This window comes from Phaseolus vulgaris, chromosome 8 (assembly GCF_051622355.1).
Source record: "Phaseolus vulgaris cultivar YP4 chromosome 8, ASM5162235v1, whole genome shotgun sequence".
NCBI lineage: Eukaryota > Viridiplantae > Streptophyta > Magnoliopsida > Fabales > Fabaceae > Phaseolus > Phaseolus vulgaris.
In genome coordinates this window covers 56997027-57018937 of record NC_143505.1, presented here as the reverse complement: position 1 = coordinate 57018937, position 21911 = coordinate 56997027, and the positions used below count along the sequence as shown (strand labels likewise).

Below are 21911 nucleotides of genomic sequence, written 5' to 3'. Positions count from 1 at the left end.
TCCCTTCAGCCTTGCTTGATTTCTGGCCCATATCTAGCCGTAAATCACGTTTCTTATGGGTCCCTGATACATCCATTTTTAACACTTATCCTCATTCCATCTGCAACCATTATAACTTACACTTCCCTTTTGTTGTTAACATACACCCAAATCTTACTAATATCTAATTATTATAATGTAATGTCAATGCTTAATGCTTGTGGATTGTTGTGAAATTGTTGGATTGGAAGAAACCCTCATAGGCTAAAGTACATAGGAAAATGAATTATGGATTTGAATATTGAGTTGATTCATATGTGTAGAGATGGTAAAAGTAGTGGATGTTGAGCGTTTGAGTAACAATACTAAGTGAGTGTACGGAGTTTGATGAAGCCAGGTACAGAGTTGGCGTCAATCATATCCTATCCTTCAAGGCCCACACCGCGCACATTCTTCTTCACTGATTCATTTTGTATAATACAAAAATAATAACATGGTTTATCATTAATAATGCACGCTTCATTCTCATCGCTCAATGGCGTGAACATAAGTCAATCATTTGCAGTAACCAATCTGTTTAGAAGAGAGAGAAACTTATCTCACTGTGACCAGGTTTTCATTGCAACCTTTTGCTTAGTTATTCTATTAAAGCATTTCGTTTCTAAAGCTTAGTCAAAGATGTTGATATGCAGATTATAGAGTCAACTATACTTACTTTCGAATTATAACCAAAGGAATCATCAACATGGATGGATTTTGTTTTTGTTATATCTATGGACTTTTTTTTTTCCGTTTAATAGCGGTTTTAATATTTTAATATTGGTCAATACTGTAGTGACTTGTCTTTTCAATAATATTAGTTATTTTTAATAATAAATAATTTGCATCGATATCATATTAAAAACATTAAGTGATATTTTTCAGTTTTTAGTATCTAAAACAGATTAAAATTAAAGAACCAAAACTGAATTTACTTAGTATTTTAAGCATTAAAATTTTTATTACTTTTATCAGGAATTGCTTTATAAGAGTGGTATTTTGATTTTTAATAAGTTCATGTTAAAAACTACCACAACTTTTATGAACGGTCAATATAAACTTCTTGACGTAGTTAATCAATTAAAAAATTATTATATATAATTTTTAAAATAATTATCATAAATAGATAACCATATGTGTGTAAACATTATTATTATTATTATTATTATATAAATACTTTGTCACTGCGGAGGAAACAAAATGTCAACGATAGAGTTGAGTCCCGATCATAAAGAACTTTTGACCTTAAATAATAATATAAGCAAACTTGGCATTGATTGCATGCTTAACTTAAAGATTCCACAAAAAAATTGCTTAATAAAGACTTACAATTTAATCCAACTTCATGCTACTTGTCACACAAATATAATGGATAAAGCAGCTGCTTAATACAAGAAAAATTCATTTGGTAAATGCATTTTGTATCCAGAAAAACTGACTTGCAATTCTCTTGACAAAACTTGGCTTACGAACAAAACTAGATGTGGTGCTTCTTACTTTTCTTCTTTCTTGTAGCAAAGCTGCTTGGTCCAATTTCTATTGACATTCTTTTTGTCCTGCAGAAAAAGAAAATTCAACGGATACTTGTGTCAGTATATAAAGCCAGACAGTACTGTTAAACATTCAGAAACTATATCATTTCCATAATTTCTTACTGAAGAAAATACCTTGATGACAACTCTTCTGTCTCCTTGCAATCCTCAGCAGCAGTACCATCTGTGAGAAAAATAAGGAACAACATGAGAGATCAAAACTCTCGCTTCTACTTGCAATACGAAACAACTAACAGCATGAGCATGTACTCATGTCCAATGGTGTCAAACTCTGACAATTATAGATAGTTAAAGGATCAAAAGGGGTATAAAAGATGGTAACTCATGATAGAAAAAAAATCAACAAGATCCTAAAATCCTTCCTAAAATGCAAAATTATATTATATAAATGCATATGCAAAAAAAAAATATAGATAAGGAAAACTAATAACTCATAATTGTCATAAACAACTAAGAACAGAACATAGAGTATTGCTTTGTGTACTCCCATTTTAAAATTATATGGGGGTGCAAAGGCGAGTTCTTTAGTTTTACAAAAAGAAATACCCCAGAAAATAATAGGCCAAACACACTAAGAACAGAGGGTTATAAGCTCAAACAGGTCAACAGACTCCCACGTTGTCTCCTCAGGTGACCCATGCTGCCATTATACCAAACCTGTGGGATTACGTCCCCTTGTTCTGCTATTATGTAAGTAACCAAAATCTGATTAGGAACATAATTAAAAACTTGTTCCCTTCCCGAAGTTCTGTACGTAAGGTAGAGAAACATGGAAAACTGGATATATACGCCCCTCCTCTGGTAACTGCAATTGAAATTTGAGAAGCCCATAGCAACGAGCAGATAACTTTGGATGCAGCCTAGATGGCATAGAAACTTGCCTATGAGGACGAAATTTCAAATACACCCAATGTTCTACTTTTATTTTAGATGGCTTCCTATGGGCAATAGAAAGTCCGACCATTTGGGTCTAAGCTTTCTCCAAATGAAACTTCAACTGCCTTAGAGATTCAACCCTTGTCATTAAATCTTGTGCAACAGTCGCCACATAAGTTTGTCTTGAAAAAATTTGACTAGGGACAGAGGAACTTGACCATATACTATTTCAAAAGGAGTACATTGAGTTGCACCTAGAAAACTGATACTGTGCCAATATTCCAACCATGGAATGAAATCTTCCAAAGATTTGGGCTGTTCAGAACTCAAACACCACAAGTAGGTTTCCAAAGTCTTGTTAAACACCTAACTCTGGCCATCCAATTCACAATGATAAACCGTACACAGCCTGAGTGTTGTCCTTTGCAGTCTGAACAACTCCTTCCAAAAATGGCTCAAGAAGGTTGGGTCCCTGCCACTCACAATGGAAGTAGGAATTCCATGCAGCCTGACTACTTTGACAAAAACTCCTGTCATAGATCTTGCTTAATATGGATTTTATGAGAATAAAATGGCCATACTTGCTATGTCTGTCCACAACCGCCAGAATTGCATCAAAACCTTTAGATCTAGGAAGACTTGCAATGAAATCCATGCTGATGTCTCAATGAGGCACTGGGAGTGAGAAGTGGTTGAATGTGGCCTGTGAAGATACTTGGCATTTACTTCGTTGGCAAATAGGACAGGCTGCGACATAATCCGCTATTGTTCTTTTCCTATCAATCCAGTACAAAAGATTGAGTTAACTTGGGATGTGTGAAAAATCCCTGAGTGCCCTCGCATAGAAGTATGATACTTATAAAGCACTGCTTTAAAAGTAGTTTAGGAACCCTACTGGAAAAGGCTGCTAAGACCAGTCTACCCTTGTAATATAATCTACCATGTTCCAAGGTCGTGGCCATGAGAATTTGGGTCCTTCTGTAAATCTTCCAGAATTTTGCCTAAGACTGGATCTTCTCGTACCTCCTCATCAATCAAATTCACATCTTGCCAAAATGGTTCAACAACACTTGCAATTCCTGCTCCCCATATTTTCTGGATGAAGCATCTGCCACTTCCCCTAGTTTATATACAATACCAAAATCATACCCCCCCAGCAAATTAGCCTACCAATTTTGTTGGTTCTAAGCAGAAATTCCTTGCTCTAGCAATATCTCAAGCTTTTCTTGTCAGTGTACACTATGATTTTTCCACCTAAAAAGATAAGACTGCCAAAATGTTGAATAACTAGCACCAAAGCCATCACACTCAATACAAAACTGTTGAACAAAAATTTGACCTTGCTAAAATCGGAGTTGTAATTACAGCAACTTGCAATTGTTCAGATGCTGCAGTACTATCTTGAGACAATTGGAAATTCCCTTTCTTTAGCAAATCTGTGAAAAGTCTTGCTATTTTTTCACAATTGCTAATGAACCTCCAATAGTAACCTGTGAGTCCCAAAAATCCTCTTGACTTTAGACCATTGTAGAATTGCTTTTATTTCTGTGGATCCATGGCTAACCCGTGCACAGAAATCACATGCCCCAAGTATCTAACCTCTGTCTGAGCAAACTCACTTCTTCAAATTTGCACAGAATCTGTGTTGTTGTAATGTACTAAGAACCTGTCTCAAATGCACCAACTGCTCTTTCGATGATTAACTATAGATTAGTATATCATAAGAACAAACTAAGACAAACCTTCTAAGGTAGGGCTATAAGGTTAGATTTATAGCACATTGGAATGTAGTTGGAGCATAGGTCAACCCAATAGGCATGACTAGAGAGATTCATAATGTCTTCGATGAGTTCAAAACACAGCCTCAGGAATGTCAGGCTTGTGCATGTGCATATGAATCTGATGATATCCAGCTTTTAAATCCAACATAAAAAAATTGGTGATCCCCGGTAACTTATCTAGCAACTCCTCAATGACTGGAATTGGGAATTTGTTAGCTAAAGTGGCCTTATTTAAAGCCCTGTAATCCACACAAAACCTCCAACTTCCATTGTTTTTCTTCACTGACAAGACAGGACTAGATTAAGGACTGGTGCTGGGCCTAATAATTCATGAAATCAGCATATCTCTGTCACTTCGTGGACAACTGGGTTCCTCATGGAGCTGTTTTCCTCAGTTTCTATCCCCCATAATATTCATACTTCCTCTATCTCTGTCACTTTTATCAGAGCTTGCAGAGTAATCAATGTTTTTGACAACTGGGGATCACCTCTAATTTCCACAACCTGATCTTGTTCAACAAATTTCATTATCGAAGTCCTGTCCTACAATGTACTTTTGCATCTCTTAGAGTGGCCAACCATGACACACGCAAAATTAAATCACTCCCTCCCAATTCAAATATGAAAAACTCCCCAATATGAGCACACTCACTGAACTAAACCTTAATATTTTACAGAGTCCTTGTGTTTGTTTTCTAGGCTTATCTCCTGATTTTAATCTGTATGGTGGAGTTGTTTCCACCTGTAAACCCAAACTGTACGCCAACTTAGAAGGAAAAAGTTGTGGTATCTATAAAAACCAAAACAGGTTGCTACCACAAATTTAAAATCCGGCAAGTCAAACCAATAGTTAGGATTTTCAGGATCAAGAAAAGAAAAACTGCAGAAAAAGGTTGACTCTTGAATTTATTCCTGAACCAAAAGAAGCAAAACAGATTACACAAGGAAATTGTATCCTTTCACTCTACCTAGATAACCCAGACACCACAAACTAATATTCCAAGATGATCCCACTAAAAAAAAGGTGAACAACTGTCATTCAACCTATACAAACAAAGCTTAATTCCTACTTTTAAACTGCTTCCTATAATAACCTCGTCAAACCTTCTCCTCAACTGGAAATTGTCTTGTCTAAGAACACATCTATTGACTATAGCAACCGAGGCATTGACAGAGGACAAGAGCATCTTCATTTGTCTAGGTAAAGTGGATCAACGATTCCAACAATCTTGCACTAGAACTTACTCCACAAGCAATCCACACAGCATGCAATGCTTGTGCAAGTTAATACGTGAATCCCACCCCCTCCTCAAGACTGGTAGCATCGAAAGAATCAGTGAGTTTTCTCACAATTTTGACAACACTATTCATGTCATTTTTTAAGCAGTATCTTCAATGTCACAAGTCAAGTTATAAATCAGCTAAGTGCTTGTTTCAGAAACACTCAGACTCAATAACTCATGACACACATTACAATATAAAATCTATGATCAGGATTAATATGGGCACACATCCCAATTAAGTTCAACCGATCAAAATTAACTCAATCAAAAATCAATTCTCCCAACTTTGAGACAAACAAAATCTATGTTATTGACCGTCTAAGTTAATTTGATATTAAATTAAATCTCATTTGTGTTGAGAGCATGAGGGGTATACATACCAATTACATTCCCATCTTCAATTTCCTGCACTGACTCTGACTCTGACTCAGACTCGGAACCCCATCGATCTCCTCCATCATCATGGTCCCACCGATCACCAACAGGAGGCCTCCAGAAGTCTTCCTCTTCGATGTCACTATCCTCATCGGAAGACTTCCTAACTTCTGATCTAATCTCTTCAATTGTCGTGTCCTTATTCTTTTTTTTCTTCTTCATTCTATCCTTTTCTCCAGAATTTTCACTTTTTGACTCCAGTAAGTTTTCCTCATCAATTCCTTTGTTGTTATTCTTCTTCTTCTTGTTCTTCTTCTTTTTCTTTATATCCTTTCTTCCACCATCAGCACTCTTTGACTCCTGAACTCTCTCTTCAACCTCCACTCCTTGGCACGACGACTTCTCTTCTTCCTCTCGCTCTGTTTATAATAAAAGCCAAAATGTATCAGTAAATAAAGCTCCCCATAGCCATACTCAATCACAGATCACATAATCTGAAAACACTAGCAGGAAGACTTGGTCTCGCTTCATTATTGAAGCACTGGCGTCACTCCAAATCCAATATTGAGTGAATAAAAGACATTACATCACTGACCTAATTTATTGAGAAATCTTTTCCCACTCATATGCTTCCAGATATGTTCCTCCGACTTATTCACGTTGTCCCCAGTCAGCTTACATATCAACTTTGAACTGAAAAAGAGGACCAAAAATAACTATGTTAGTAAAATACTTGACACACACAGAAAATGGGGACAACAAAATATCCCTTGTAATTTGACTCATTTTCATGTCCAGATTGTGTTGCTACTTGATACAAACAGGCTCCACACAAATTCAGTAAAAAATCCACATTTTTTTAAACAACATTTGATTACCGGCAGGTTTCGAGATTATTCTGCTTAACCTAATCGAAGAACGTAACATTGGTATGATAGACACACATGAAGTCATGGAGGGAGAGAGGAACAAAAATCAGAAAAAGAAAACATTGGAAAGAAAAGGAGAAAGGAAAGTGTAGATTACCGGCAGAGAGGGTCTTGCTTGAAGATGTTGAGAGGGGGTTTGCGATTGGACAAGGCGAAATCGATGAGACCCAAACGACATTTTTTGCTGTGAGAGTAGGACGCTATGTCCTTAGAAAGGACCTCGTGCCCAGTTTCTACGCACTTGAAACGACCGTTTCCCAATTCTGTGAAAGTGGGCGAACCAAGCAAGTTGGTCCCTTCCTTCTTTCCACTGTCTTCGCTCGTTGCCATTGCCTCACTCTTTGCAGAGATAAACCAAGAACTCCTCTCCTTCGAGCTCAAAAAATACAAGACCTAATTGCACTTTAAATTTTTATTTTTTATTTTTTTAGTTTCTTATTAGTAGGAAACTTTCAATCTTTTCATAACTTGAAAATATAATAAAGTTATTATTATTAAATATTAAAAATGATGGTTATAATTATTTTCTAATTGATTAAAAATGAGTAACATAAATCCCTGTCATTATCAATGACGACTGGGAAACACATGCCCATAATTTTTCTATTTATGATAATAAAAAATTAAAATTTAATTATTATAATAAAATTAATTACTAAAATTATTTTACAATTTTCATTTAAATTATATAAGTAGAAAATAATATAACTCTTTTTATTAACTTTTATAATGTTATAATTATATTGTAAAATTCTATCAAAATAAAAAAGGGAAATTTTAATAAAATGTTTATATGAAAAGAATTATAGAATATTTTAATATTTATTTGAAAATTATGATTTTGGTTATACAATAAAAACAGTTATAGAATAAGTATTGTATTGGGCTCATGGAATAAGGTTGACCATATCAATTGTGCACATCTGTAGCTGATCAATTTTGGCAAATTCTTCCTGCACCATATCAATTTTAACCTCCACCATATCAATTTTTTAAATTTCCAAAACTACCCTCCTGCACCATATCAATTTTAACCTCCACCAAATATTTTTTTAAATTTTCAAAACTACTCTTATTCCAAATTAAAAAATCCAAAATAATAATTATAATTGAGAAATAAAAAAATACATGCTAAAAAAAAATTCTGAACACAAAACTAAAATTACATTCTGGATTAAAAAATTTCAGAATTCAAAAATATGTTCCGAAAATTGAAATCCAAAATATTTCAGATAAAAATTTTAAAAATAATTTTTCCATTTTTGTGTAAGGTTATTTTCGTCATTTAAGAGGAGTATTTTTATCATTTTCTAAAGCTGATTGGGTGCATGTTGAAATTGATATGGTGGAGAGAGAAATTGCCATCAATTTTTGGATGTCAAAAAGAGATTTCGGCCTACTTTGCAGACCAGCCCAATCCAGCTAGCCCAGAATTCCTGCACCCAATCAATTTTCGAAATTTAAAATTGTTTCTTTCTGGAATTAAATTTTTGAAATTAAAAAATATATTTGGAAAAAGAAAATTTAAAATAATTTTTTGTGTTCCATAAATAATATTTCCGAATAAAATTTGAAAATTAAAATGCATTCTAAAAAACAATTTCAAAATACAAAAAATATATTTAGAAAAATAGTTTTGAAAAAAAAATTCAAAAATTACAGAAAAGAAATTTCAAAAGGATCCTGGAATTCAAAAAACTGTAGAAATCTTGGAAATATATTCTAAGAAAAAGTTTTTATGTAATGTTTAATTCCTGAATTTTTTTAATTTCACAAATTTCCCCTTAATCTTTTTCATAAAATTTGTTTCTCATTATTTTAGCTGTGTGACATTGATTTATGCATTCCACGACAAAAGTGTAAAATTTATCACATCATTCTTTAAAAAGTATTACTTTTAAATAAATTCAGGAAATACTATAATCCATAAATCATATTATGCTAAAATTAAAAGGTAAACAATAATATAAACATATTTTTTGAAACTAAACTTTAACATAATGTTAGCACACTTATTTTTTAACTAAAATTTACAAAATCAGGATAGACATTTATTAAACAAGACAAGAGATTTACAAAATTTCATAGAATTCAACTGAAAAAGATGTGTTAAAAGATGGTGTTGGTAATAATTTTAGTTGCATTATAAAATTATAATTTAAAATAATAATATTTAATTCTATTTTTTATACAATCACATTACAATTCTTAACACTATTATTTTAATTATTTTTTTTATATTATTTAATTATAAATTTACTTTTCATTATTTATATTAATTATATCTAAATCAATCACATAAAAAATTATATACCACTTCTTAGTTTTCAGAATATCATTTATCTATAATTTATAATTAAATAGAATTAGAAAAATCTTAACAGTATATTTTAAATTGTTTTGGAATTCAGAAAATTGATTTTTAACAGAAAGATGTAGAAGGTTACAGAAAAGCACGTGTCTCATCCATCGCCATCTGAATAGAAGATTCTGGAAAAAAATCATGGCAGTTCTCTTGAAACTTATATACAGCTCTCGCATTTTTCTCTCAGCATCAGAAACAGTTCATTTGAAGAAAATATCCTCTCAGCAACAAAGTTTTCATCAAAACCAGAAGAGATCAAGATAACGACAACGATGTCTCTCATCCCTAGCTTCTTCGGTGGTAAACGAAGCAACGTCTTCGACCCTTTCTCTCTCGATATATGGGACCCTTTTGAGGGATTTCCTTTCTCAGCTACTCTGGCCAACGTCACTTCCTCTGGTGGTGAAAGCAGTGCCATAGCCAACACTCGGGTGGACTGGAAGGAGACGCCGCAGGCTCACGTGTTCAGCGTGGACCTTCCCGGGTTGAAGAAGGAGGAAGTGAAGGTGGAAGTGGAAGATGGGAAGGTGCTGCAGATTAGCGGAGAGAGAAGCAGAGAGAAGGAAGAGAAAGATGATAGATGGCACCGCGTTGAACGAAGCACTGGGAAGTTCATGAGGAGGTTCAGGCTTCCTGAAAATGCTAAAATTGATCAGGTAAAAGCAGGTATGGAAAATGGGGTGCTTACTGTTACTGTACCTAAAGAGGAAGAGAAGAAGCCTGAGGTCAAGCCAGTGCAAATTTCTGGTTAGGTCATTTGGTTCAGCTATCACAACCATTTCCATGTTCCAAACAAATGTGTTCTGTTGTTTCGTGTGTTTGTATGTTGTTTGTTTATACATGTTATGTAATGTGGTGATGTGTAGTTTGAGTACACATGATGCTTGTAATTAATTTGAAAAACTTTGTAGAATGCATGGATAAACAGTTATTATCTTAATAAACAAAAAGTTCATATTTTCCTTGTTACTCCATGACCCTTGTTCAGTTTTTTCTTGTTCTGCTTTTTCGATGCTTGTAAAATTGGATATGGTGCTTGAAGCTTCTGATGGAAGCTGATATATAATTAATATTTAATTGATATAAGATTGTTCTGAACCTCCTGTTTACTAATTTACCATTTTTATTTTTATTATAAATTTATGTATATTTGTATTTTTTAAGTATTATTATAAGTTTAAAGGTAGTATTTTAATTTATTATAATTCATAATTTTTAAATATATTATTACAAACTTATAGTGTGATATTCTAATTTATATAGTATTCTATTTATTATAAATTTATGTATATTCGTATTTTTTAAATATATTATTACTTAAATATTATTATAAGTTTATATTATTATATTTTTAATTTATTATAAATTTTATGTATATTTTTATTTTTAAACATATTATTACGAATTGTAATATTTTAATTGATATAGAAATCTAATTTCTTATAAATTTATATATTTATATTTTTTAAATATATTATTACATTTTATACTGTAATATTTTAATTTATTATAAATATTAAAGTTCAATTATTAAATATTTTATTAGATCGTTTGAGGAAGAATACTTTATATATATATATATATATATATATATATATATGTATGTATATAAATAATATAGGTATAGATAAAAGAAAAGGAATCAGTTTAATTTTTAAAAAAATCAAATCAAATACATGTATTTCATAGAATTCAACTGAGAAAAATGTGTTAAAAGATGATGTTGATAATAATTTATAGTTAATAAATTCAAATACATGTATGTTATTAATAATCAGTTTATACCTGTAAATTGTCTCAAAAAAAAAATCACAACAATGATTGAGGTTATAACCGTCATTATATTCTGGAGTTTTAACAAAAATTCAAGATATCATAACTTAAATTTATTTATTTATTTTGACGAAAAAATTGTCTCTGTGGTTATTGAGTTTACTTACGATAAGAAATTCTCTTCTAAATTATTTTTAAAATTTTATTTAATTATATAATAGTCCTAAGTGTCATTAAACTATAAAAGTTATAACAACATGCATCTTTACTGACGATAGTTTTAAAATCGTTTTTAGAAATCCTTTCTAACCATTATTAAAAACGATTTGCTAGCAAGGAGAAAAAGATCTAAGAGTATTTTGTCTGATTACAATGAAAAAAATAATAACACGAAATTATGCTAATAACTGTACATTTTTACGTCTTTTTTTTTTTCAATTACGTGGAAGTCAAGAGCCTTAGAACTACATCTACAATTAGCAACCACATCCTTACAGTGTCAAATTCCAAGAGCCTTCAGTTGCCTTGTCTACAACTAATCAGACATCAATCTAAGCTCTACCAGCTTTTGTCCACTTACGATGAGGCAATAAAGAATGTCCCTAAACGAGACAAAACAAAGAAATCAAACATAAACTATGTGATTATCAATGCACTCATTTTTAATTTATTCCATCTATCCACGGTTGTTACAGGGACATACAAACAAAGCAGTGGGGACAAAAGTTCATTTACCTTCCATAGTTATAAATTATTTTTAATCAAGGTTTAAGATTTGATTTTCAAATTAAACAGAAATGAAACGAATGTTCTATACTCCCAAATTGAAAAGAAACTGATATACTCCTTAGTTATAGAAAAATAAAAAACATTTTTAGTAAGAGCATCAATAACTTCCATAACAATTAAAATTTCTTGAGCAGTGTATTATGCAGGAAATAATAAAATTTCACATTAAACTAGTTAATGAAAACAAGTTGCGGAAGCTATATTAATGAACACAAACACTTACAACATTTCAGTAGTATCTGAAACTCCTTAAACTCAATTCAAGCACATACATTTATTCATAGTGAGACACACACATAAAAGAAAAAGAGAAACAAAAAAGACACAACACCATCGTTTGACTCCAAGCACATAGGTAAATAGGTTCCACATGAAAGTGTAATATTTGGGAGCCTATCCAGTGATCTGAACGGGTTTCACATCGGGCTTCTTGACCTCCTCCTTGGGAACAGTGACAGTCAGCACTCCGTTCTCCATAGCAGCCTTTACCTCATTGACTTTGGCGTTCTCCGGAAGCCGGAAGCGGCGGAGGAAGCTGCCGCTGCTACGTTCCACGCGGTGCCACTTCTCGTTCTTGTCCTCCTTCTCCTTCGTCCTCTGTCCGCTTATCTGAAGCACCCTTCCCTCCTCGATCTCCACCTTCACCTCTTCCTTCTTCAGCCCCGGAAGATCCGCTTTGAACACGTGCGCCTCCGGCGTCTCCTTCCAGTCGATGCGCGTGTTGGCGATCGCCGCCGTCTCGTTAGAGACCTCGGAGCGCGGAAAGGAAAGGGCAGTTTCGAAAGGGTCCCACACTTCAAGGGAGAAGGGGTCGAAGACGTTGGTCCTTCGCCCTGTGCCGAAGAAACTTGGAATGAGCGACATTGTTTGCGAGAGTTGTTGATGGATAGATTTAGTCTTGGTGATTGTTTGTGGATGAGATTTTGCTGAGTGATGAGAAAGTGGAGAAGAATAAGCTTATTTATATGCAGTGAGGAGGATGTTCGCGAGGTTTCATGATGGATCAAATGTTTGCAGAAAAGAGAAGAAGTGTTGAGAGGGTTCTGAAGAATGTATGTAACTTCTGATGAATCATGGAAGGAGATGCCAGCGTGGACAAGGAAGAAGCATGAAGATGTTTCGGGAACGAACAAAGCGTTTTTTAACATATGACTGCCACGTGTACGGCTGCATTCATCCTTCAACTGCTTATCATTCCACAGCATACAGCATATATGATTCGATCTCTATAGTATGTTTTTTAATTGATTTTTTTTATATTTTAATAAAATATATTTATTTATTTAATAAATTAAATATATTTTATTTTAAAATAATTATTATTTTTTTTCAAAAAATATAATTTTTCATTAATTATTTATAAAAATAATAAAATTATATATATATATATATATATATATATATATTTCTATTCTATTCCTATTCCTGTAACTATTAATAAAGAAATTATTTTATAACCATTTTGTAACTGTCATTTATAGTATAAACAATTTATTATAAATTTTAATTTTCTAATTTTATTTTATTATTTTACCATTTATATTTTAGTAATTATTTTTTAAAATTTAACTAACTAATTATAATAAAAAATCATGTATCTAAAATTATAAAAATTATTTACTTTACAAAAAAAATTTATGAATATTTTCTATTTAATAATTATTAAAATAATTAATTTTAATTTTTTTATTTAATAAAAATTGAATATACATACAGTAGAATATTATTTATTCATAAAATAATAATACAATAAAAATGTGAATACAAATGAGTAGAAGGATATGTGTGTTTTCTAGTTTGGTATAAAAATAATATTTTTGTATTGATGAATTAAAGTTTTAAATATCTTTAAATGATTAATAATTAAATATTATAAATTAATAACTTAAGATCAAGATTATAAAAGAATACATAGTCATGTCTAGTTATTGTTTTTTAAAACATCAACTAATTAAATGAAAATACCAAGATGATTAATTTCAAAAATATTTTATCAACAATTTTTATTGATAATAATTAAGTTAGTCAATCATTTTTTAATAGGAGTAAATAAATTGAAAAGATGTTGTAAGCAGGACGGAGAGCATATATAAAATTTACAAAAATTAAAGATTAAATTCTAATCTTGATCCTTTAAATTCTTTATCCATGATTTTGTATTTCTATTTCTCTCGTATAACTTTAGTCTCAGAGATTTAAAATATGTAATTTTTTATTTAGTTTTTAATTTCATACATGTTTAATTATAACAAACAATATTCATAAGGTTCCAACAATAATAATTTATCTAATTAAAATCAAGAACAATAATGTAAGCACAGTTAAAATAGAATAAGATTTTTTAAAATTAGTTAAAAAGACTAAACTCATATTAGAAGTACCCAAAATGAATCTACGTGATTACACCAAACGATCCTTTTAAAATTCAAACCAGACTTGTGAAGTGAAGTGATGAAATTATAAGTGAAGGAGTCGTCTCATCCCATTTACACATTTATTTCATATATGAGTTTGCAAACATTTATTGAAACGATTAAATTCGTATAATCGTATTAACAAAAAAATATCGTGAAAAGAAACCCCTCTCTTCAGACATTTTATTTTGAGTGTTTGTTAAAAATATTATATCCTGTATCGATAGAGTCCGCACTAAGACTATAATTTAGTATTCAGCGATCAAGAATTAAATAATGCATTTTCAAAACACGATTCAACTCTACCATCTGCTCAAATTAAATATTTACATTAATAATTTATTTCAAAGTTATAAATTATGGATGCGGTCAAAATGTAGATTTTTTTTTTATAGTTTTTAGTATTATAAATAAATATTGCGAATAATTTTTTAATATTATAATCATTCAAACTAATAATTAAAGTTACTAGGAATACTAAATAAGTTGACAATATAATAAAAGATTATGATAATCTATGTAATTTCTATTATTTGCATTATAATTTCATCACTTAATATATAATATTCAATGTAAAAAAAGTTGTCTTTAATAATAAAAAAATCGATATATACTAACTATATATATATATATTTATTACAATTTAAGCAGCTTTTTTTTATATAAAATATCTATATCAAAAGTTTAAAATAATGTTAAAAATAATATAAAAAATTGAAACAGTAAAAGGATATATACATATATATATATATATATATATAAAAATAAATTAATGCTCTTTATATATAACTTATCCTTTAACCTAATAAACATACGAAATCCGACTTTAGAAAACTTTTTATAATAAGTATGTAAAAAGTACACGCTAAAAAATTCGAAGTAAAAATTATATTACATGGTAAATTAATAATTAATAATTATAATATATTAATTCAGGTGTATCTGAATTTAAAATTTACTTATAGATTCTAAAATAAACCATGTTTTAAAAAAATGTAACAAAAAAAGAACTGTTTGTATACTTAAAGTATGTTTTTTATCATGATCAGAAATCAGTATATATCACAGAGATTGTAAATGATGATTCAGAAAGCCTACTAAGCTAAAGTGAAAATCTTCTGTTGCATGAAAAAAGAACTTTGGGACGTGTCTGCACTTTGGCATAACACTTAATACAGCTAAACATTTGCTCTTGCAACACCTCCTATATCCCCTTTCGCCATTGAACGCCACATCATACACACATGTTCAAACCAGAGCCATGCCTCAATTTGTTTCTTAGTGAAGTTACAATAAATAAAATGTTAACTATTAACTAATTAATACTTAGTTCATGAACTCATAGTTAACCAATGATATAAAGAAGTTAATAACATATTTGAACTAAATCCTACTCAAGCAAAGGTCCTAGACAGACACTGGTCTTGTTTCCTATATAAAGGTTCCTCAGTTTCTTCTCCACAGCACAAAGAGAGTGTGGTGTTCAGAATCCAATAAACCACCATGTCTCTCATCCCAAACATCTTGGGTGGTCGACGAAGCAACGTGTACGATCCTTTGTCTCCTGATATATTTGATCCTTGGGGAGGGTTTCCCTTTCCCTCACCTCACACACCTTCATTCGGTGGCGAAGGCAATGCCATAGCGAACACTCGCGTGGACTGGAAAGAGACTGCAGAGGCTCACGTGTTCAGCGTGGACCTTCCCGGGTTGAAGAAGGAGGAGGTGAAGGTGGAGGTGGAAGAAGGGAGGGTGCTGCAGATTAGTGGAGAGAGAAGCAGAGAGAAGGAAGAGAAAGATGATAGGTGGCACCGCGTTGAGAGAAGCTCTGGGAAGTTCGTGAGGAGGTTCAGGCTTCCCGAGAATGCAAGAATGGAAGAGATAAAGGCTGGTATGGAAAATGGAGTGCTCACTGTTACTGTACCTAAAGAGGAAGAGAAGAGGCCTCAGCTGAAGTCAATTCAAATCTCTGGCTAGATATCTCTTTATTCTATATTCTGTGTAGTGTCCTTGTATTTCTATGTTGTGTGTTTCGTGTTCCTTTGTCTCATCATGCATCATAGTTATGTGAAGTTCTAATGTTGTGGGTGTCAAGTTTTTCTTTACATGTTTCAATAAACCGTCACTGCTTTATTTCTGTTTTATTTCCGACCAGAATTTTCAGTAAAAGGTTAGCTCAAGTCACTTATTAGATTTAAAATTCTAATCCATTAGTAATGGCAATTAAGTTGTTCAAATGTCATTATTCAATTTTTCGAAATCTAAAATATCAAATCATTCTAAACTCAAACAGATATTATAAAATAAAATTAGAAATAAAATTTATTTCACACTTTTTTTTTTTTGTAATTTTAAATAATTTTTTATTATATGTCTTTTCAATTAAATTTATTATAAAGTTTTTTTTTTCTGAACTTGACATACTGTGAATCCGTCCCTGTACTACATGGTTTTTCTTGAAAAATACTTATAAGGCAGTTTCTTTCTGCACCCCCACAAGGTTGCACAAAGACAAAACTGTTCCTCTATAAACTGTATATTTATTTTTATTTATTTTTCTTTTTTTATTCCAATTATGAAATCCGGTAAATTTTTGGGTTGACGCTTTTTTGGTAAATTTTTGGGTTGACGCTTTTTTGGCGCATCCGGTAATCTTCTGGATTGATGCTTCTGGTAGTATATGAATAATAGTCTGGTAGTATATGAATAATAGTGTTAATTTCTGGTAGGATATGAATAATAGTGTCAATTCAAAATAAAAAAAATGCAAAATATTCATAATTGAAAAAATCATTTCGGATCCCCAATCCATAATTCAAAATATGCATTCCGGAATTCATAATTAAAAAAAATCATTCTAGATCCACCGATTCTTAATAGAAATTAAGCTTCTGGATTCAACAATCCAGAAATCAATAATTTATGTAAACTTTGCTTTCGGAACACCCATGCAAACTTTGTTTCCGGAACACCCCCTCATCCAGAATGCACCATGATTCACTTCCGGATTGATGAATCCATAGCACACTCCCAAATCCCAAAATTATGGGGTCAGTTTCGGAATTTACAAAATTGTGGAGGTGGATGAAGGAAAATGTAGGGGTAATCCCGAAATTATGGGGGTCAGTTTCGAAATTTACAAAATTGTGGGGGTGGATGAAGGAAAATGTAGGGTTGCAGGAAGAAACTGCCTACTTATAAAGTAGATCAATTTGTTAAACTGTAAAGCCTATGGGCCAATCCTAGTCTGTATGTTATGTGGCTTTTTCTTTGTATTTTTATGCAAAGGCAAATTATTCGCACCATATCAATTTTAACCTCCATCATATCAATTTTTTAAATTTTCAAAAAATTTCCAAAACTACCCTCTTGCACCATATCAATTTTAACCTCCACCATATCAATTTTTTAAATTTCCAAAACTGCCCTTATTTTAAATTAAAAAATCCAAAATAATAATTATAATTTAGAAATAAAAAAATACATGCTGAAAAAAAAATTCTGAACACAAAACTAAAAATACATTCTGGATAAAAAATTTCAGATTTCAAAAATATGTTCCAAAAATTGAAATCCAAAATATTTCAGATAAAAGTTTCAAAAATAATTTTTTCATTTTTGTGTAAGGTTATTTTCGTCATATATAAAAGGCTATTTTTGTCATTTTCTAGAGCTGATTGGGTGCATGCTGAAATTGATATGGTGGAGGGAGAAAATGCCTTATGCAAAACTCTTTTTACTCGGTCCAAGAGAAATTGGGCTATAAGCCATTTTAGCATCTCTAAGAATTTACTTTGATGGGAAACCATTTCCATTCTACCAAGAATATGTAATCTAATAAAGCGTGATTCACTGTTTCAAAAGTAGCTTTTAAATAATTTAATTATGCAAAGTGATGTATATGTAGAGGTTCACTTAAGTATGGTTAGATTGAAGAGAAAAATAATTATATAAATACTTAAATTAAAAAAAGTAAAAATAAATAAGACACATCTAAGCACTCGAAAAGAATATCTGCATTGGAGATTATGTGAGATGGTTACTATTTTTGGCAGAAAAAGAGAATTTCGAATCGATTAAAAAGCAAATCTAAGTGACCAGAACTATATCTAGCTCCTTGAATATTTTTTATCACATTTTTCTTCATTATTATTATTTTTTTCTTCTCCTTTCAATGACGACATTTCTTATAAATATTCTCCTTTTTTTATTCTTGTATTTATTGTTTCATTTTGTTCTTCATCCTTTGAACAATGAAACTAAAAGAAATATTGTGTATATTGGCCCATGAGAAACAAAATAAAACAAGATAAAATAAATTATTTCTCCTTTCTTTTATATTTGAATTTTTGTTATTTATTCATTTATTCCATTTTATATCTAGTTCAAATAGACATCAACATAAGTATTACTCTAATTTAATATTATTAAATAGTATTCATATAAATATACAAATAAATAAGAACTAGTATTACCCAATATTAGACTAAATTGTGTTTTGGCTTTTAAGAAATAATTTTAGTCTCATCGTAAACTATTTCCTACAAGCTTCACCAAGTTCCATAAAATTTTCTGATACATCTTTGGTGTTGCCCTTTTAATATGTCATCAAAATATACTGATTTTAATATATTAAAAAAGTTTTTAATATATTTTAATATATAAAAATCAGTATATTTTTGAAGGTACACTAGAGAACACCAAAAATGCAGGAGAGGAACCAAATTCGAAATTGGTGTGGTCTTACAAAATGGAAGGTACTGATTTACATGTCTTTTTCATCATCACTTTCAGTACCACTTGAATCATCCACGTTAACAGCAGCTACTTTGGAAACATTAATCTTAAAAGAAGCAGATTGAATCTTGTAAGGTAACTTTGTATTGCTTGCAGGCATTGTACAGTCTTGTACCACTTTTTCTTCCTCTTTCTTCAAATCACTAGGTGGTAGGAAGCAATCAATGGACAACCCTTTGATGTTAAAATCCACTTCTTCAATCTTCCAAACCTCTTTTACTCTAGTTTTGGAATGGCCCTCAGGGCCTTCACCAAACCTAGACAATGTCACCCAAGTTTTTCCTGCATGTGCTATGTTTATGCCATCCACAGTTTTGTAGTCTTGTATTAGGGACTCCATGTTGGTTTCCCAGAATATAGCATAACTTGTTGTGGTTTTGAGTTTTAGCAAGTGAGAGTCTTCTAATTGAACCAAGAGACCTGTTCTTTGGCTGAAGTAGCCCCACAAAGTGTGACGAATAATCTCTACGTTGCTGCTACTTCTTGTGTGAAGTGAATTGGAATCAGCTTCAAGTTTCAATATGAAACATTCTTCGTTGTTCACTGTCTTCTCTCCTATGCATATGGAGTTGTTGAACAAATTGGCTGTGGTCCTTGGATCAAGTCCCTGTTTAAAAGGCATTCACTATCAAAGATTTATAGAATAGATGACAGTATTAATTATATAAAATTCATAACCAAAGTGTGGAAATAAAGATGGGCTTAAGAAGCATGGAATGGTTGTTTGATTATGATTCATACGTCAATCACGCATACAGATAATGCATATGATGCTTATTGTTAGTCATACTTCATGTCCTAGTAATAGCCAAAAGATGCCTAAATGCCATTACGTGTTGAAAGGCTTGGGAGGACTTGAAAAAATGGATAAACCAGTTGTCATGCACTGAGGAAACAAGATAGATATGATTGACTTCTAGAATGACTAAATAAGGAAGAAATTTTCTTCTAGTTGCATATTAAATTGTTGACTTTTGTTAATAAATGTAGACGCCATTGCATTCTGGGAGGGCTAAGTTATTAATTTCTATGAAAAACAATGAGGAAAGTAATTTGACTTTTTCTATAAAAAAAAAGTTTTGGTGTTTCTTTTTGCAAGGGAAGCACTTGGTTTTGGGTGAGTAAGATTTGGTTCGGCAGCGCTTGAAAACATATTCAAACTAGCTTTTTTATGTTATAGGGAGCTAAACCTTTATTCTAATTGCTAGAAAAAGAAAAAAGCAAGTGAAGTGGGAATGCAACACATTCAAGTCAGATTCACACTTGAGTGACTCAGGAAATCAAATCTAATCAAATCAAAGAGGAAACAACAACTAGTGCAAGAACACGGTTTAGAAGATAACCTATCAAATCCTAAGCATAACTAATCTTTTTCCATTATGTCAAATATATAAACACACTCTCACGCATTTAACAACTTAAATTAAAGGGAAAAAACTGAAAAAGAAAAGGATAAAGATATTGGTGAAATTTAAAGTGAAATTACCTGAAGTAAACGCCTAAGTGGTCTTGGTGGGCCACGAGAAGCATGAGAATGGTGCCAAGGTGTTTGCCTCCATGCCACTTTCCCATCACTCCCGGCACTGATTTTGTACCCAGAAACAACAAGCTCCAAACACCACAGTTCTGGCTTCTTCTGCCACACAACAAACCCTCCCACTTCCCCTTTCTTCTTCACCTTCTTCACCTTCACCATCTTCTTCTTACTCGTACATTCTTCCCCTCCTGAAAACTCCGATGTCCCTACTCTCACCTCCCCCATCGCGTACATGCTTTCCACCCAATTCAAAGCACTCTCTCCTCCCACAGCCGCCACGTACTGTTTCACTATGTACTTCGCCATCGAAGCCTCCTTCACAACACACAATGAAAGATTCAAACTTTAGATACATACACACTACATAGAAAAAACTTAGCACAGTATACTTTATATACTTTTGGAGTTGTTTTTCAATCAGAATTAGAGAACTAGAGTTTCATATCAGTAATCGACATAATAATAATAATACTAGTAATAAATAATAAAGTTTTGCATTAAAAATTAACATCGATTAGTGAAGTGAAACTCCAAATTGAAAAACAGCTTCTAAGTTTTGTGGAAAACATAGAGAATGTTGTCTCAGTAACTACTAACAATGTTATGGGATTTAATGGTGATGGGGTGGTTGTGAGAGGTGATAGGGAGAGGGATCAATGGCGCTCCAACAACACCAAGCAGGAGTTGGATATCAGTATTTTGGTCTCCAAAGAGTGATGATGATCTAGAAGATTCAACGTTTGGCTTCATCCATGACTTCATGTTATGCCAAGCTCTGCTGGTTCCGCTTCTGATGGTGAAAATCTCTTCTGGGATGGGAACCTCCAGCACCGTTTGGAGCCCATCCTCGCGAGTAAGATTGGGAGAGAGCTTCTTCATAGCAGAGAGATATATATGAAGCAGAAATCAAACAGATGAGTTAATAAATGTGGTTTGATTTTGATGAGCATGAACGGAAGAAGGACTTTGGTGATAAAGGTTATGTGTTTATGGGTTTAGAAAGCTTATGAGATGAGGAAGTGACGAAAGAGAAGAGAAAAGAGAGGGTTGGTGTCTTGAATTGAAAGGGAGAAGGAAATAGTTATACGAGTGTTGTTGAGTATGGAGTATGTTACTTTGGAAAAATATTAACAACCAAACTATGGGGGCCCTCATTTGTCTATATCCTCATAACTTAAGGTTTCCCTCTAACATTAATGTACATGTTTGAATAATTTTAAGGTTTTCATGTTAACTTGTTTTATTTTTTTCTAAAGGGGAACATGCTAAGGTAGGTTGCTGCTGCTTATCTTTATTTACTCAGCCAGAAAATGATACTTCAAATCCTCATAAAGTCCTCCACTTCATACCTTCTTATAGTCTTTCTAAAGGCCAAATTATTAGAATTTATTACATCACTATTTAGCTAAATTATTAACCCA

General features: G+C 32.0%; 5 protein-coding genes across 5 annotated transcripts; 2 read left to right on the top strand and 3 right to left on the bottom strand.

Moving 5' to 3' along the window:
* Positions 1-1263: 1263 nt before the first annotated feature.
* Positions 1264-7252, bottom strand: LOC137824452 (uncharacterized). The gene is made up of 5 exons (XM_068630101.1): positions 6913-7252; positions 6482-6579; positions 5892-6305; positions 1686-1734; positions 1264-1574 (listed from the first exon to the last, which is right to left on the bottom strand). Exons 1-5 carry the CDS (start codon positions 7143-7145, stop codon positions 1496-1498), a joined length of 873 nt encoding a protein of 290 aa, XP_068486202.1. The 5' UTR covers positions 7146-7252; the 3' UTR covers positions 1264-1495.
* A 2104-nt stretch (positions 7253-9356) lies between these two features.
* Positions 9357-10149, top strand: LOC137826250 (17.3 kDa class I heat shock protein). The gene has a single exon (XM_068632145.2). It carries the CDS (start codon positions 9453-9455, stop codon positions 9930-9932), a length of 480 nt encoding a protein of 159 aa, XP_068488246.1. The 5' UTR covers positions 9357-9452; the 3' UTR covers positions 9933-10149.
* Positions 10150-11916: 1767 nt separating this feature from the next.
* LOC137826487 (17.5 kDa class I heat shock protein) lies at positions 11917-12786 on the bottom strand. The gene has a single exon (XM_068632464.2). The coding sequence runs from the start codon at positions 12604-12606 to the stop codon at positions 12136-12138; it is 471 nt and encodes a 156-aa protein (XP_068488565.1). The 5' UTR covers positions 12607-12786; the 3' UTR covers positions 11917-12135.
* A 2824-nt stretch (positions 12787-15610) lies between these two features.
* On the top strand, positions 15611-16300 carry LOC137826561 (17.3 kDa class I heat shock protein). The gene has a single exon (XM_068632564.2). It carries the CDS (start codon positions 15660-15662, stop codon positions 16131-16133), a length of 474 nt encoding a protein of 157 aa, XP_068488665.1. The 5' UTR covers positions 15611-15659; the 3' UTR covers positions 16134-16300.
* Positions 16301-18627: 2327 nt separating this feature from the next.
* LOC137826588 (uncharacterized) lies at positions 18628-21633 on the bottom strand. Its single transcript, XM_068632601.2, has 3 exons — positions 21088-21633; positions 20440-20805; positions 18628-19560 (listed from the first exon to the last, which is right to left on the bottom strand). Exons 1-3 carry the CDS (start codon positions 21367-21369, stop codon positions 18922-18924), a joined length of 1287 nt encoding a protein of 428 aa, XP_068488702.1. The 5' UTR covers positions 21370-21633; the 3' UTR covers positions 18628-18921.
* Positions 21634-21911: the final 278 nt, after the last annotated feature.